Below are 17,438 nucleotides of genomic sequence, written 5' to 3'. Positions count from 1 at the left end.
CTCTTCATCCAAACTGCCTAGTAAAGCCATGCTGCTCCCAGACCCAGGCTGCACAGGTACACACAGGCCATGAAGAGGAGGAGGAAAGAGAAGCCCTCACTGGATAACCCTATCTCCTTGATCACTCAGGAGCCCAGAACATGGCTTTATGAGCTTCCTCCTAGGTGGTGACTGAGGGCATACAAATTCTGTAATGGTATTAGTCATCTGATTGTGTACACAGATAGAAACCATGCGTCTCTTCCAAAGCCAGACTGAGAGACATTTCATCCCTGGTACCAAACCCATCTCATGCCTTATCAATTATTTACAACTAAAGCTCATTAAATCATCAGAATATCACAAAAGGGGCAAGGAGACAAAAAAAAAAAAAAAATACTGTCATGCATGCATATGACCCAGCTTCTGCCCACTGACTCATGTTCTGGAAAGCAAATGGAGCATTTATTTCCAGATATTGTCGGAAACAGTAACTCAATTGTCTTGAATTTCAAAGTAGCAAAACAGAGCAAGTATGTGCCAACAGTAATGCCTGTTAAGACAGAGTTACAACCTCTCTCCGCTGATTACTGCCTCACTCAAACTCTCTTCTTCCCTCTTCCCTCTCTCCCTCCCTCTAACACACACAGAAACATGGACCCTCTCCATTCCGTTGTCACCCTTTTTTATTTCTTTCCAAAAGCCTTTATCATCACCTTGTAGATTACCAGGGGTGTATCCATATGTGTGGGCATTTACAAATAAGAGCACTTAGGTTTTTGCTGTCCCATATCCCTATTAGAATGAAAACTCCTTGAGAAAAGAGACATTGTATCTTTTTTATATCCTACTATAACCCCAGCACCCAGAACATGATGGTCATTTCACAAATTGTTACTGATTGAATAAAACTACCCGTGCACTGCATAGCATTACCTGTTTTAATTTACAAACGATGCTGTTGCGGGAGTGGGGACGATGCCTGGGTGGCTCAGTCAGTTAGGCTTCCAACTCGGTGTTGGCTCATGTCATGATCTCAGAGTCATGGGACTGAGACCACACTGGGCTCCATGCTCAGCAGGGCTCAGCAGGGAGCCTGCTTGAGATTCTCTCTGCCCCTACCCCTGCTTTCTCTTTCTAAAATAAATAAAATCTTAAAAAAAAAAACATACAAATAATGCTATTCAAAAAATATTCCCCTAATACTGTAATTCCCAGTAATATTCCCTTAATCTATCCATTTTAAAACACACTAACTTAGAAGTATGGCATGCTTCATTTAGAGAGTGCATATTCAATGCAAAAGTAAGTGTGTGTGCACATAAAGGGAATGCCTTTGCTGATATTTTAATACGCTTCACATAAAAACAGACAAAAGTAATAAGATGCAATCCAGAGACAAAACCTAGGGCAGAAAATACTCCCTACATAAAATATGTCATGCTCGAGGGGCGCCTGGGTGGCTCAGAGGGTTAAGGCCTCTGCCTTCAGCTCAGGTCATGATCTCAGGGTCCTGAGATCGAGCCCCGCATCGGGCTCTCTGCTCAGCAGGGAGCCTGCTTCCCTTCCTCTCTCTCTGCCTGCCTCTCTGCCTACTTGTGATCTCTGTCTGTCAAATAAATAAATAAAATCTTTAAAAAAAAAAAAATATGTCATGCTCGAAATGAAAATTGGTAATCAAATTTCCAGCCTCCAGAATGAAAGCTTATTTTTACGTCAATAATTAAAACACTATGTTGCATCTGACAAATCCCACCAGTTTCTCCTTAATGTATTCTCACGGTCTGAAGAGCCTGAGTAAGAACTAAGAAATTAAAATTTAAAGCTACCACTTAAAGTATCTCTCCCTTTTACCCAAATGCTCACAACCCATATAGATGATATGTTTACTGTTATTTAGACAAATTGTAAACTAAGTAGTTTTAGAGCCATAGCTCTTCCTGGAAAAAAAATCTCAAGAAACTTAAAATAAATCTACAGTGCTGCTAGATGTCACAAGAAAGGTCAGAATTCAAACTGTACATGTAAGATGAGCAAGAAGAGTAGAGAAGACCATGAATTTAGTTTAACTTGGGGAGGGCCTCATTTGCCCCCTCGATTCCACTTAATTGAATGGGACACCATATGCTCTTCATTCCAAGAGCTTTTATTAATTTTATTTAATGTTATTTAATTAATTTTATTAATTTTTTTATTTTAATTAATTTAATTTAAAATTTAATTAATGAATTAATAAAATTAATTCATTAATTAATCCTCTCATGAGAATGCCTACGTGATCACATCCACGTACAAATCTAAATTCAAGGGGAAATTAAAGGTAACTCCACTGGTCCCTGAACTGCATTTTCCACTGCTACAATTACAGTTGTGTCAGTGGAAAGAGGCATGGGCGGACTGACCGAGCCAGTCAGGAAGAGAGCATTTAGGACCAAAATGTTCCTAACTTACTCGGAGGTAACGGTTACTTCTGGCTATCTGCCCATTTCCAATGCTTCCTATGACAAATCTGGTTTGACCTCAGCTCTTCGACGTTAATAATATGACACAATTAAGGAGCCTAAGCAGATCACAAAGATGGCAAAGGGCTGTGCGGCAAAAGAAATTTTTACATATTTCCCTGGAACTTCTCCAGCTTTCAAGTTGCTGTCCAAAGGTCAAATTATTTTCACTTTTCTGTTTTTAACGAATCAAGAGATATATACATATTCCTAGCTTATCATGCTATTTTTCTCCCCCAGTATGGATTCATATCAATTAAAGAATTTCTGCCTTCAGGCTGAGCTGCCCTTTGCCTCCCCAAGTCACCTAAGGCACCAAAATGACTCCAGATAAGAGCAGAAAGATAAAGAAATTTCTACACCAAGACTTGAAATAATAGCGTGCTTAGTGAATATAAAATTGAAGAAATTATTGTTATCATTCTATGCAAATCAATGCCCAATATCGCCATTTAATCAAGGCAAATGTAACTCTCCTTTCGGAAGCAACAGCCTTGGGGCTCCCGCTGCCTATTTCTGATTCATTTTCTCCTTCGAGTCATGATCTGACATCTATTGAAATCTAATTTAGTCCGTGTAAACATGCTATACAAAGGGCACAAATGGATGTGTTCTTACTGACATCACTTCCTAGAAAGAGCTGTGATGTGCTGAACTGAATACACAATGCGATTAATTTGATACACAAATTAACATTAAATCAAGAATGGTACGCAAAAGGACAGACTTTCACATGTGTGCGAAGAGAAAGTGGGTCCAGAACAATAGGAAAAATATCTCTGAAACGGCCCCTTGTTTTCTCTGCAGTAATAACCAGCTACGTACAGAATCAGGAGAAAAATCCATTCAATAAGAAACACCTACCAAACACACAGTCGCTCTACTGTCCGTGCCTTATTGCCACGGAGCTCAGCTGAGGAAATCCAAGGTCTTTCAGACACTGAATAGTCTTATTTGAGAATGAAAACCTTCAACTGTTACAACAAAAACTTTGCTCATTCATTCCTGGCTTCAGAACTTTAGCAACAATCAGGAGCCCTTCCTCACCCCACACCTACACCATTCAATACAAAGAAGAGAGGATTTTCTTTGCTTCTCCTCCTCCAAAGTAGATGCTCTACTAAGCTTTCATCCACATGCCTGGGGGTCCCTCAAATTTTTCCCTATCTGACTAAATGATGCTTTTCTGTTACATAATAATGCCAGCGACAACAGAATCTGTTGACCTCTTCATCTGCATTGAGTACTCTACCTGCTTTTCTTCTGAATCTTCACAACAATCCCACAGAGCAGCAGCTAATATTTAAGCTGCATTTTACAGAGGAGCAAAGCAATGGTTCAAGAAATTCAGGGCCTGCAGTAGGAAGTGGCAGAGCTGAGGCCCAAACCCAGGGCTGTCTATCTCCAGAGACCATTCGTTTAACTACAACTCTCTCTAGTGTCTGTAGAACGAATAAAGTCTCTAAGAATAAAGTCTCTTTTCTCTTAAAGAATAAAGTCTCTAAGAATCATTTAAGTGTTTGATTTCACAAATCAGGGAATAAAGACCCCCAAAACCAAAACACAACCTCTTTTTGCTCCTACGTCTATATACACATAACACAGCATTTAACACATCTGCCCCTCAAACCTCCTTTGGCTTCCATGACTAACCTCCCTGGTTCTCCACTCAACCATCATGCCAACACTTTCTGGCCCATGTACATCTTAAATGGCAGCATTCTGAAACTCCACCCTTGGGCTCCTCTCTCCTTCATCTATTCCAAGGTTTTATAGACTTTTTTTTTTAAAGCAATGCCCAGACGGACAAGCACATCCCCTTAATCCCAGCTCTGCCCTCCCTACTTAGGACTCCCGTTCCTTCAACTATCCCCTGTGTGCTTGGGATTTACATCCAAGCCAAGCTTTGTCTAGGTGAAAGACTCAAAAATTCTAATTTCCTGCCTGATGTCCCACAGACCCTCTGTACTCACCGCTGTCCAAACTTTAACTCAACACTTGTACAAAATATGTCTCCTACATCCTTAGTACTGTGTCTCTTCACTCAAATCAGAAACATCAGGACACCTGTGGATCAGATACATTCCCTCACAGTCCACAGAAGTTCACCCCTAAACCAGTCAATACGACCTAACATGTCGCTGGTCCGGGTAGATGTCTCCATTCTGATGGCCACTCTCCAGGGCAACTTTCTCCCCTCCCCCCCCACAAATACCTAAAAACAGCCCTGTCCTAATTGGCTTCCCTGATCTGGACTCTCCTCATCTTTGACTGATGCTCCTCCTGCGCGTCAGATCTACCTATTTCTTTTACAAGAGACCTGACCAATTCACCCTCGTGCCACACTCCTTCCTAACTCCCTCAGAATAAAAAGCCCATCCAGGGGAATGGCACCAAGGATCCTTCAAAAGCTGACCACACTGGTCCCTCTTGTCTAGTTTCCACCTCTGATCTATCCTTCCTGCGGTCACTCTGGGGAAGGATGCTACTCCCAGAACACACTGTCATCCCCTTGAGTCTTATGTTTATTCTTCTGCTTGGAATTAAGTCCTCAAACCAATTGCCTTTTGAATTCCCTCTTGTCTTTTATTCAAACCCTATCAACACCATCGACATCCTCTTCCTAAACTAGCATAAGGAGCATTGTTTTGTTGACACAGTTTTCCAGGCTCTGCATTTCACTGGTCACTATAAGCCAGGTCTGTTTGGTCAGAGAGGCATGACTAAACCTCAGGTCCCCAAGGGACTTTCCCCAAGGTGCAACAGCTAGTTAAATGAGTATTAACTTTCCAAATGTTCTCTAAGTTACCAAAAATAAATATGTGTAATAGTTACCGCTCTATGATGTTAGTATTATGAACAATGTCCATTAAAAGAATTGAAAGCCTGTAATAAAACATCTAGACAATGCCTTCTCCTGCAGTAATCCCTTGTGTGTTCAACTCACAATTCACCCACCAATTTCTCAAGCAAAACAGAACATTCAAATCACCCTAAACATCTTATGGCTTTGCACTATTTGTGCACTTTTCCCAGTAATTCCATTAACTTCAGTCTCCACCCAATGCCACCAAATATTAATCTGAGAGAGGTATTATAATCATGTAATGTATTAGGAAGAGTGGTCCATTTCATTATGTATGTATATAAGTGGGAGGTAATAGAAAAAGGTCCTGAACTTCTGTGCTGTTTGAGAACTCTGACTTTGAAACTGAATTTGAGATGAAATATGCCAAAAAGAAAAATTAATCAAAACTAATGAACATTTAAGGAAGTTGTAAATAGTTTAATGTGCTCACTCCTTCTGCTCTGTATATTTTAGCCAATACTTCTGATCATGTTTTATTTTTACAAAAATTTTCAGCAATTCTATCAAGTAATAAAAATAGAACATAAGAGAAAACTTCTAAAGAGGCCAACACATGGATCCCTTCAGTGGACAGAGGAAGTGTTAGTGGCCCACTTTCTATTATGTGGATGACCTGAACAGACATATCCTTCAATGACCATACCAAGGCAAGGAAGTGCAAGGCTTAAGGTGCAGGGCTTGGTACCAACCTCCGCTGCTCTTCCCCGTGTTCTCCTGAAGGGACAGTGAGGCATTCATCCATGTGTCCGTGCAGCAACCTGAGGACGTCACCACCAATTAGATACCCTGTAAAGATTCAATTAGTCACATTTGAGCGGTCATGGTCAGATGCTGAAAGCCGAACAGATCATCTGGTCCCATCGTCTATTTTCACAGACAGAGAAACAAAAGCTTAGTGAGGTTTCAATGCCTGGCCCAAATCACAGAGAAGAATGGTGCCACCTGCTTGCCACCTCTGAACTCACGGTTCCCGAGTCCCACAGGTAGTCACGTCCCCACTAGAAAACACAACCTCAACCCCATAAAATCCTCCCTTTCATATACAAGAATGTGTAGGATCAGACTGAACCTGCATAAATGAGAACAATCAGAACATAAATGCAGACGTTTCCTAAGAAATCCTGATGCATAAACACTACTGTGATCTGGCTCTAAGTCACCCAACCGTGGACGATGAGAAACCTCAATGTTAGCCTAACTCAGCAACACCCTGAGGCCAAAACACTGGAGTGAATAACATCTACAAGCTCACACATAAAGCCCACACAAATAAGCAAAAGCTGCAGCAGTAGCAGAAGAATAGAAAAAAAAAAGATCAATGTTCACACAAACTTCACTTCTAAATAGCGATTTAACTGAGATTCTTAAATGTCACGTATCTGCATTCTGGAAGGGTCTAACACAAAATGCTCTAATTAACAACCAGCTCATTATTACAATTCCAGTGATGACTGTCAACTGTGCAGCTGGGATGAGCCCTCTCACAGAAGTGGAGTTTTTACCTTGGGCGGCTTCACTTCCTGAGCTGATGGGGGCCACGCTCCAGAGAGTCTGCTGGAAAGCAGCGTCCACGTGTAAGCTTCCATTGCCGTAAGACAAATGCTGCAGAAGAGGCAAAAGGAGACATCTCTTCAGGTGCTCGGGAGGCTCACTACGTGAGTGCTGGAACCTAACACTGCAGACTGGGAAATGTCCACAGACGGCATCTATTTCAGTCCTGACACTGAATCATTGAGAGACTAGCAGAAGGAACATCAGAGCTCCTATTTGACTGCAGGCATTTTTAAACCTCATTCTAAGCAACTCATTGGGAAATGCAAACAAGACTAGGAAAATAAACGTGTTAAGACAGACTAATTTGTTTTAAGGTTCGTTGATGGACAAAAATGTTCAGGTAGTGGGCACTTATCATTGAAACTGTAATTAAGTGTCCTACATATCACACTGTGACAGTTTTTTGATAGTGAGGTAGGTAAAATCTACTTAGTTTTATCGGGTCCTCTGGGAACTTTTATCTGCAATTTGATATAACAGCCATTAGGTGGCAATGTTTCCTAATACGCATCTCAAACCTGGGCGCTGAATTTCCTCCAAAATTCAGATATTACAAATTTCAGATTTTCCTTCTTAAAAATAGAAATGTGCTAAAGTAATAACATATTTCCTATCTCCGAGCACCATCATATATGAGTTATCAAATGATTAGTAAAGAAAAACAAAATTACGAGTACAGCCAAATATGTGTTGCTCATTTTACTAATCAGTGCTTCGTTGCCTCTAGAGTTTCAAAGAGACACAGAACAACCACATTTTCCTTAGAGTCATCTCAGTAAACACCACCAATATTCCTGTAATGTTTCTGCAACACCTCTCCAAAGCTGATGAGAGCCCAAGCTTTTAAAGTCTTTAACTGTACTAGATTTTCCCCTGAAATCTGACCCTCTGGCTTAGATGAAGAGCAATTACAGTCACACTTCCATGCTCCACAGGTTGTTCAAGACCCAACATTCTCTTGCTGAAGCATACCATTCTCAAGTCACTAGTAAAAATAGGTATTTCACCATCTTTCTCTTAGGAACAAAAACCAAAGGAAGTTTTGACCTTTCACATATATACATCCATCTTATCAATAATCTTTCTAATCAATAAAATTAAAAGTTTACCAGTCGATGCATCAGATTTAGCAATCACTTGCTCTGACCCCCCTGCTCCTCTCAAGGAGATAGGCCTGTTTACAACCCCTTAAACTGAGCCTGTCCCACTGCCACAAAATCCCAGCTGAGATTTGGTCATTCAATTCTTCCCCAGTATTAATATTATTTAACTATTTACAAATAAGTCGTATGCACTCTGCTTCCGCAACCAAGAAAAATACAAGTTCCTTCAAAGCAATCATCACACGACGTCATTGTTCTGTGTATATTTCTTCCCCATTTCATAAGCGATTAGAAATGACTAATTAGTTCACGACTGTATACCCACATTGAACAGCACTATTCACTAAGCAAGTACATGGAGAAGCCAACCAAACCTTTAGAATCTAAGTTGTACAAACCAAAAAAAAATTTTTGAAGTTCTTATATAAATATTCCTATTTCAATGATCTGAGTTAAAATAACAGCACACACACACACACACACATCCATATGGATTTTCCCAAACCATTACAAGACAATTCAAAACAACGATTCTATTTTTACATTTAAATTCGAGTGAAAGTTCATACCCCATGACGATAAATGCCATCTTTTGTTAGTTCACCATGTTTCACGAACATGTTGTGTAGGAAGCCTGTGTTAAATAGTAAGGGAACACCTTCTCTGGACCCTGAGGGTGCTTGTCATAGGGACGGGAAGGGAAAATATATAGGCAAAATGCTACAAGGCAGTATTTTTTTAAACCGTTAGGTGAAATGTAATCAAAATGCTACAGGAATGGAGAAAAGAGAACACTTTAGCCAACCTAATGTGAACATGGTTCGTCACACAGAACCTTGAGGACAGGCAACATCTGCACCAGAGATGTATTTCGGGTGGGATGAGGGCTTTGAGGGGTCAGTAGAACTGTGTGGTCTGGTATTTAGAGATATCGTCCTCAAGTAAGTTTGTACATACACTGGATTTGGGAATGTGTATTAATAATGAATGATAAGGCACTAAGTAGAAATGTTTAAAACGTGCCAAAATTTTTCCGAGACAATTTACATCCAACAAATCTTCAACAAGCTTGGAGATTTTCACTTTTAATATACTAGAAACCTCATAATGGAAAGTGGCCTGGACCTCTCTAGCCCTTCAAGATGCTCTGATGGAGAGATATGGGAACATCAAATAGAGAGCTTCACCTGTGGGGCTTAGAGCACATGCTCAGAACACAGTGAGACATGGATCTGCAGAGAAGTCAGGTACAAGGACCTGTACTTCACAAAATAATGGAGCCACTGCTATGGGAAAGAAAATAATGGGGGTGTAGAGGTGGGTTAAGATGCAATTTTCAAATCCTACATAAGCCGAGATATAAATACTACATATGAGAGGATCATAAAAGTATGAAAATTTCAGTCAGAGAAAGTCCAAAAAAATTTCAAGTTTATATTACACTGTATAAACTTATCTACATAATGCTCATTCTTCTCAAGAAAATATTCCCCAGGCCTTATTATTTTGGAAGCTTCTCATTAATTTTGCTGCTTAAACAGCAAAGGGAAGTCTGAGGAAGAACAACATCGGGTCAGGCCTGTCACATTAAATACTCAGGATGCAGTAACAATTTCAGTTACTAAAAGGAAGTCCTCCTTAAAGCAAAAGAGATGTTGGCCGAGGTTGAAAGCAAAGTGGACCTTAGGCTGAAACATGTAACTACTCTAGAATTTACATACCATGGGAGCATCAACCCATTAGCAAAGGTCACCTTGACCTTTCTGTTAGTGACTCTCAAGATCTAATGACCACAGGAATCAGTAGAGGATCTGTCAACAAACGCAGATTTGAACTCAGAAGTGGAGGCAACCAAGGCTGCGGTGGTCCCAGAACGGTGTTTTGGGGAACAGGACATTCTATGATCAAAGCACAAAATCTCAGAAACAGGATATTCTAAATAATCAGAACTCCACTTTGGTAAATTTTAGTTTTCTTTGTAACCCTGAGCATCTATTTTGTGCTTTTTAAAACCTTACAATCTTGGAACACTGCATCAAAAACTAATGATGTAAAAAACAAAAACAAAAACTAATGATGTATTATTGTATGGTGACTGACATAACACAATAAAAAATTTTAAAAAATAAAATAAAATGAAACCTTACGAAGACAAGCAGTCAATAGGCTTTCTCAGGTTGCCCACGGAGTCTTCAACACAAAAATTTCTTTAGACTATCTGAATTCAACCCTTATCAGATGCATTTGTTCAACACATCTATTTCTCTGAGCATCAGGCACTTGGGCCCTGGTGAGCAACATTCTGGATAAATTACCATCCAGTGACAGGGAACACAAGTAAGCAAGACATATCACCACACGAGCTTCATTTATTTTCTTCTGAGAAAAAAATGAGGGGCACAGAACAGACACTGTTTCCATGTGTAATATCCTACGCTTCCATCACCTGAGCCCCAGTGAGAAAAAAAGGAAAAGGCTCACATTAAATAAATAAATAATGCACTGGTTGATGCCATCATTAGCTTGGAAATATTTATGGTCACGGTCCTTCTTAGCTATAGATATTTTTATGCAACTTGAGGCAATTCAGCAACTTATTCTACCACCAAAACACCTAGCATCTCTTATCAGAAATTCAGAGATGGGGCGGGGAAGAGGTACGGAAATTCTTAGGAAGCCCGAAAGAGTCTTCTTCACGCATCTGTCATCACTCTTTAGATCGTGGGGCTCTGTTCTTCCTTTCAGACGTTTGTTTGGCAATGTTCTCATGGATCTTAAAAACAAACAAAAAAACCCTATTTCTATAGGTGACCTAATTAAGAAAAAATTAGTCAAAACAATCAACATTTCCAAGCAGGCAATCTAATCCATGGACTGAAGACTTCTGTGCATACCAGGCTGATTTTACATCTTTCTAAATCAGTAAAGCTTGTTTTGTATGCTTTACCTTGTCTTGTTTAGTTTGAAATAGATTCACAGTCAGAATACCTACTTGACCATGTTTTCTCTATTTTAAATTGTCTATTTCTCTTATATTTAAGCTGCTTTGCCCAAGTCTTCTTGAAAAAACAAGTAGTCCAATAGGAGCAAAGGAATTTCTTTGTCCTTTCGGATAGCCCTACAAAGGAGATTAAGATATCATTCTATATTAGAATACGAAATAGCCAGATGAGAAAGGACAGTATTTGGATGAGTGATTTACAACCATCTCTAGGAAAAAGACTCTTTATTCCTGGGAAATCATGCAGGGAGGTCCAACTTGTAAAGCAGAGGAGGACGGAGCCTGGGGGCTCCCAGTACCCAACACAGCACCCTCGCCCGTCCATGAGGCACCTCTGCAGAGCACAGGCTGCAAATCAGTCACTTACAGTCCATCCATTTTAACCCAGTTAGCACCCCAACAGTTATGAGCTATAGTAGAGTACCAAATGCACATTTTGATGGTTTAACCTCAGCTCATCACTGCTCCTGGATGAAAAACAGATCAAGGTCAATGGACACCAATGACAAAAAGTCATAAAATCAATGACTAGAAATATTTATTTAGAATAGTTGGTTATAAGGATTGTGTTTTTCAGCCAAAGTTCTTAACTTGTTTCCTTTGAAAGACACCAGCGACTTCTCAGAATGTGAACCTGGCTTTCCAGGACAAGCCTTTATTTAAAATCAGCTACCTACTCCCTTCATGCTCCCTTTCTGATTTTCTCTTCTGATTAAGTTATCTGCCTTTTCCTTAACCTTTCTCAATAAGTACAAACCTTCCAGGTAAATAGTGGCGGTAACTCATAAGCAATTCTTACATGTACCATTCAAGGAGCTACAAGTGTTGCTTGGATCAAAGCATTTAATCCTCTTAACACCTCTGTGAGCTAGATTTATCATCACCTTACTGCAGATGAAGAAACTGAGGGTTTTGCAAAGTTATGTGATTGGCCCAGGATCATATTTACACCAACAAACAAAATATATAGACACACAGCCCATTTTTAGTTATCCAGTTATATGTAGATTATTCCAACTGCTATAGTCCAAAGACCTTTAACTCTGGCACTTCTTGCCTGTATGTACTTTCTCTAGATCCTTCTAATCAACCACAGCGGCAACATGAGATTATAATTAATTAACCATCTCTGTATCTTATACCCTAAACAGTAACACATACTTACTGCCTTTGTAATATTCTCAAACATTGCCCTAGGTGTTTGGTTCATTTCTTCCACTAGTTCTTTGACGGTAGTAACCACACACAATGTGCCCTTGGTCCTTCCTGTACTTTCTACGACATGCTAGGTGCTCAGAGATGAGCACTATAAAGCACTGAGTCTGTTATCCAATGAAAGAGAAATCTTAACAGTCTGGTTGGCCACTGTGTGTAGCTCTCAAAGAAGTTACCAGAAGAGGAACTTGCATAAAAGGGCTAAAAGGGGAGGCGCCTGAGTGGCTCAGTGGGTTAAAGCCTCTGCCTTCAGCTCAGGTCATGATCTCAGGGTCCTGGGATCAAGACCCGCATCAGGCTCTCTGCTCAGCGGGAAGCCTGCTTCCCCCCCTCTCTCTCTGCCTGCCTCTCTGCCTGCTTGTGATCTCTGTAAAATATCAAATAAATAAATAAATAATCTTTAAAAAGAAAAAAAGGGGGCTAAAAGGTATCTCGAACATAACTTGTGGATTTCATTAATCATGAGGTTTATTGATTTCTAAAAGCAAGAGAAGGTGAGCCTCATGCATTAGGATTATTGGTCTTATTTGTATAGTGCTTTTTCAATCAAACCATATTCAAATTCATTATCTCATTGCTTCATCCCAGGAACCTTGTGTTAAGTATAATCATCATCATGTTGCAAGTGAGAAAGCTAGAATTCAGGCAATTACACGCCTCTCTCTGAAAAGTGGTAGCAGAATTGATTCGAGAAGCCACAGCCCTGGCGAGATTGCCCATTTTCTACTCCTTCAGTGGAAAGTACAAGTCATATGACAAAAAACATGCATGGTTATATGCCAAAATCAAAATAAGATCTGTAGATCTTTAAAAGCATTCATGGACTATTTTTAGCTGTTATTGGTTTCCATGTAAAATACAACTCAAAATGTCTATCTCCTGATCAAGACATACAGCACCTTAATGCACAGCATATGCACACAGCAAGGGCTTAATAAATGCTTATTTGACAAATTGACACACTTGTCCTAGAAATGTGGAGGGTGCCTGTTTCCACCTCCATTGGTTAAGAGACAAAAGGAGAGAAATGCTCCAGGCCTCCCTTTAGCAAGGCAATGTTAGCTGTTCCATTTAATACTCCCTGTCAGTTACAAGAACACTGTTTCATCATTTCCCTGTCTTATTACCTCTTTCCACAATGCAAGTAAAACAAAACTGTTCTTCTCTCAAAACTGGAACTAAATGGGTTGGTAAGTGAAAGTGACTTCCAATACCCCCAAACCCAATTGAACTCCCATATTCATGGAGCAGGGGGTACCAACTACCTACTTAATCCTAAATTCATTACACATAAATAATATTCTGATTTATGCCAGTCGGAATACACTTTCTATAAATCAGTCTGTGCTTAACTGAAGCAATGTTTTACTTCTGATTTTTATTTCAATTATCATCCATTATGGTGTTTGGAATTTTTTTTATAGAAATAGACATGTAATACCCCCATTTATACCTGTTCACTTTCTTTTTTTTTTTTTTTTTTTTTTTTTAAGATTTAAGTAATCCCTTACACCCAAAGTGGGGTTTGAACTCACGACCCCAAGATCAAGAGTCATATGCTCTACTGACTGAGCCAGTCAAGCGCTCCTATTTGTCTAATTACCTTTTCAACCTTAAAATAAAAAGAATATTTTGCACTGGCTTCCTTCATACTCCGATTGACTTCACCCTTCTGCAAACTTTGGTCCAGGATTATTCTTTGGCAAAAATACAGTTCACTAAATAACTTAAGTCAAATATATCATGGCCTCGCCACAGAAATAAAATACACTTATGAAGTTGAAATAAGACCTTCTTCTTCCCTTCTCCCATTGCTAACCCCTGCCCTCTGAAAAAATGTCGTGTAGATGAGAGAGGGAAACTCATTGTGTCCATTTCTCTTTTCTCAACAGGTACGAGCTTCTCGTATAACCACCTGCTTTCATAGATGTCAGAATTGGTACTCAGAACCTCCTTAATATAGCCTTCTTCACTGGTCCACAGAATTTTGAACTCCTGATTCGACCGCATTTCCATGCCGTTGGTACAATAATCTAAGAACAGGTGCTCTCAGGCTCACAAAGACACGAGCGAACGGTACCAGGGAAGCCTAAACCTGGGAAACCGCACTTCCACAAAGGTCACATTATTCCCCTACTTAGGGAGTTATTTGTCACTCGTCAAGAAGAGATACGGACTTATCTCTAAGTAAATTCCCTAGATCCTTCGCAGTCTACAGAGAAAGCAGGATTGGCCTGCACTTGATCCCACCGCCAAACACATGACCGCGTGGGCCCACTTACCAGGTACCGCTCAGAGGACACACTGACCAAGATGAGGTCATCTCCAACCCGAACCTTCTCTCCTTCCGACCGCTGCTTGGAGGCGGGATGAATGGTCCACCAGCAAGCCTCCCCTGCAGGATGAACACAAAGAGGCACCTCTCACTATGAAATCTGTCTTTCTTGCCAGCAGCTCCAAAATGAAAGAGGAAAATAAAACAAGGCTTCCAAATCAGTCTCCTGACAAATGAATAAAACCATCCTTCCCACAGCTTCCCGAAGTTTGAAACTGACAGTAAATTCATCTTGCAAACCACGAAAATCAAAAGACTGAGGCCAAATTAACTCAGGATAAAGACATACTGAAATGCAAAGATTCTCCTCATGGAACCCCGCTGTGGCATTTTGCAAAGTGAGGTTTGGTGTCTTCCCCCCTCTAAAAAGCTATTTATGCTACCATTAGGCCAAATTTACCAGTCATGCTGACCTTCCTGCATTCTTTACATAATCCCATGTTCACTGCTCTCTGTACAAATATCTAGTTTTCTGGCACATGATTTTCAAAAGGACTTGGGGTGTTGTAATGCAACAGTTGTGTTGTATCAATTTTAAAACTCTGTACTTGTGGGAGATACATATTAAAAATAGATACAGTGTTGTCACTGAAATTTTACTATTCTGTGCCTTGTTTTTATTCTTTATTTTAATGGGTGGTAGTTTCCACTAAACTAAGGGTAAAATTATATAAAAGAATCCTACTAGGATACATTATAAAAGGATACATTATAAAAATAACTGGGTACACATTAAATCAAATCATTTTTTCTAGAACTAGTCGAGCATAAGCCTCCTGAGCCACATAACAATTCATTCTCCAGGCCCATTAGCTACAGTATAAATTTATATAAACAATTCTTCAACCTGTTTATAGTTCCTTTTAGAATGCAAATGCAAGCTCTATCCAAAAATGAGAATAGTTTTTCGGTGGTATCTGTTATCTAATACTTACTCCATCCCTTTCACCAGCTTTATTGTTTTTCCCTAATACTTGGTTTTTTTCTTCTTTGCTAATTCCCCAATGCCAGAATATAAGTTTCGTAACAGCAGGAATTTTATGTGTTTTGTTCATTGGGGTTTCCCCAGCTCCTACTAGCATACTACAGGCACTAAATAAAAATTCAATTTGCATAAATGGGTAAATTAATCATCCAGTAACATTTCTCAAGCATTCTTACAGCCAGTCTGCAATGAACCCTGGGATGCTTTTCTTAGACAAACCATAGTCCTACCTGAACGTCACCTTACAGGACTCATTAGAGTTGCAGGGAGTTTTCATTCATTTACTCAAACAATTATAAAGCACCCACTATTTGTCAATCATTGCTCTAGTAGCTGGGGATGCATCGATAAACAAGGAAGAAAAAATCATCTGCCTTAGGAGTTTAATTCCGATCAAAGCACATAAGAAATAAGAAATATGATAATAATGCAGCAATTCAGATGAAGTAAAAAGCTATGGGGAAAATAGTAGTATAAATGGATCAGACGTAGGCAGAGGGACCTCATTTTGTTGTTTTGACTTATATAATCATCTCAGTGTATGAAAACAAATTCTAGATCATGCATGTTCTTTACTCCTTTTGAGAAAGAGAACTGAAGACTTTTTCATCTAACTGTTGCTGAAGGATATCAAAAGAGAAAATTTTTTTTAACAACTAGCAAAGACACAGAGGAATGACTGAGCTTCTATAAAATGAAATAAAAATCAAAAATAGTATTTATCTTGGGGAGCCTGGGTGGCTCAGTTGGTTAAGTGGCTGACTCTTGGGTTCAGCTCAGGTCGTGATCTCAGGGTCCTAGGATGAGTCCCATGAGGGGCTCTGCACTCAGGGGGGAGTCTGCTTCTCCCTTGCCCTCTGCCCCTCCGCCACTCTCCCTCCCTCTAAAATAAATAAATAAAATCTTAAAAAAGAGAGAAAAAGAAAATAATACTTTTTGGTGTCTAGAATTCTGGAATTTTCATGCATAATGATGTACTGGTCTCTTAAGAGTTAATTAGGTTGGTGACTATTACTTTATTTTTATCCATTTGTTGTCTCAAAACTATAGAGTACAAGAAAGTATTTTTTAAAGATTTTATTTACTTGAGAGAGAGAAAGAGAGCAAGAGAAAGCACGAGTTGGGGTGGGGGTGGCAGAGGGAGAGGGAAAAGCAGGATCCCAGCTGAGCAGGGAACCCAATGTAGGACTCGATCGCAGGACTGCTGTATCACAACCTGAACCAAAGGCAGAGCTGAGCCAAAGGTAGATCCTTAACTGACTGACTCACCCAGGCTCTCCTGGGAAAGTATTTTTTAAAATACGAATAGGAAAAAAATAAAATAAAATACGAATGGGGGTAGATGTGGGGGCAAAGCTTGATCCCACCTCTGAAAGGAACTACTTAATAGGAGTTGGTCTATTGCCCTCCTTTTATTTCTACTTGGTCTTTTACTTATTTTTAATTCTAAAAGCCATGCATGCTCATTGTAAAAGATTAAATAATCACATTGAACATAGCTGTATAAAATGTAACAGAATAAAAAATAGGGCCCCTGTCAACCAATTTCGATTTTCTGAAAGGATAAATGTGTTTATGTATACATTTTGGTTCGAAATATAAAAATACATGTATATTCAGACAGATCTGTAGCCCTCTGGACACAGAAATGAAGCACTTTCATTTTCTATCTTTTTTGTCTCAATAGTGATATTAAGTATGTTTCATTTTTTAGACAAACTATTTTTAAGATAAAAGAAAAAAGAGGTTTGCAGGCTATTTCACAAGCAGATCAGTGCACACTAATACAGTTAACAGCCAGTAAATCCGGTAATAAGTATGGTTTTTCTAGCCAAATCCCTAATAAGAATAAGGTCTGAGATACAATTTAAACATCTAGCTAATTACATGGCAATG

General features: G+C 39.5%; 1 protein-coding gene across 3 annotated transcripts in view; it reads right to left on the bottom strand.

Annotated features, from left to right (window-relative positions):
- RYR2 (ryanodine receptor 2) overlaps window positions 1–17,438 on the bottom strand; it is a 751,000-nt gene that overhangs the window by 401,209 nt on the left and 332,353 nt on the right. For all 3 annotated transcript variants that reach the window (XM_059170336.1, XM_059170337.1, XM_059170338.1), the window contains exons 8-10: window positions 14,505–14,617; window positions 6,852–6,951; window positions 6,039–6,135 (exon numbers count right to left, since the gene is read on the bottom strand). In XM_059170336.1, coding sequence (XP_059026319.1) covers window positions 6,039–6,135; window positions 6,852–6,951; window positions 14,505–14,617 — 310 coding nt within the window. The remainder of the gene's footprint in view (window positions 1–6,038; window positions 6,136–6,851; window positions 6,952–14,504; window positions 14,618–17,438) is intronic.

This window comes from Mustela lutreola, chromosome 4 (genome assembly GCF_030435805.1).
Source record: "Mustela lutreola isolate mMusLut2 chromosome 4, mMusLut2.pri, whole genome shotgun sequence".
Lineage (NCBI taxonomy): Eukaryota > Metazoa > Chordata > Mammalia > Carnivora > Mustelidae > Mustela > Mustela lutreola.
This window is presented reverse-complemented; position numbering and strand designations above follow the sequence as displayed.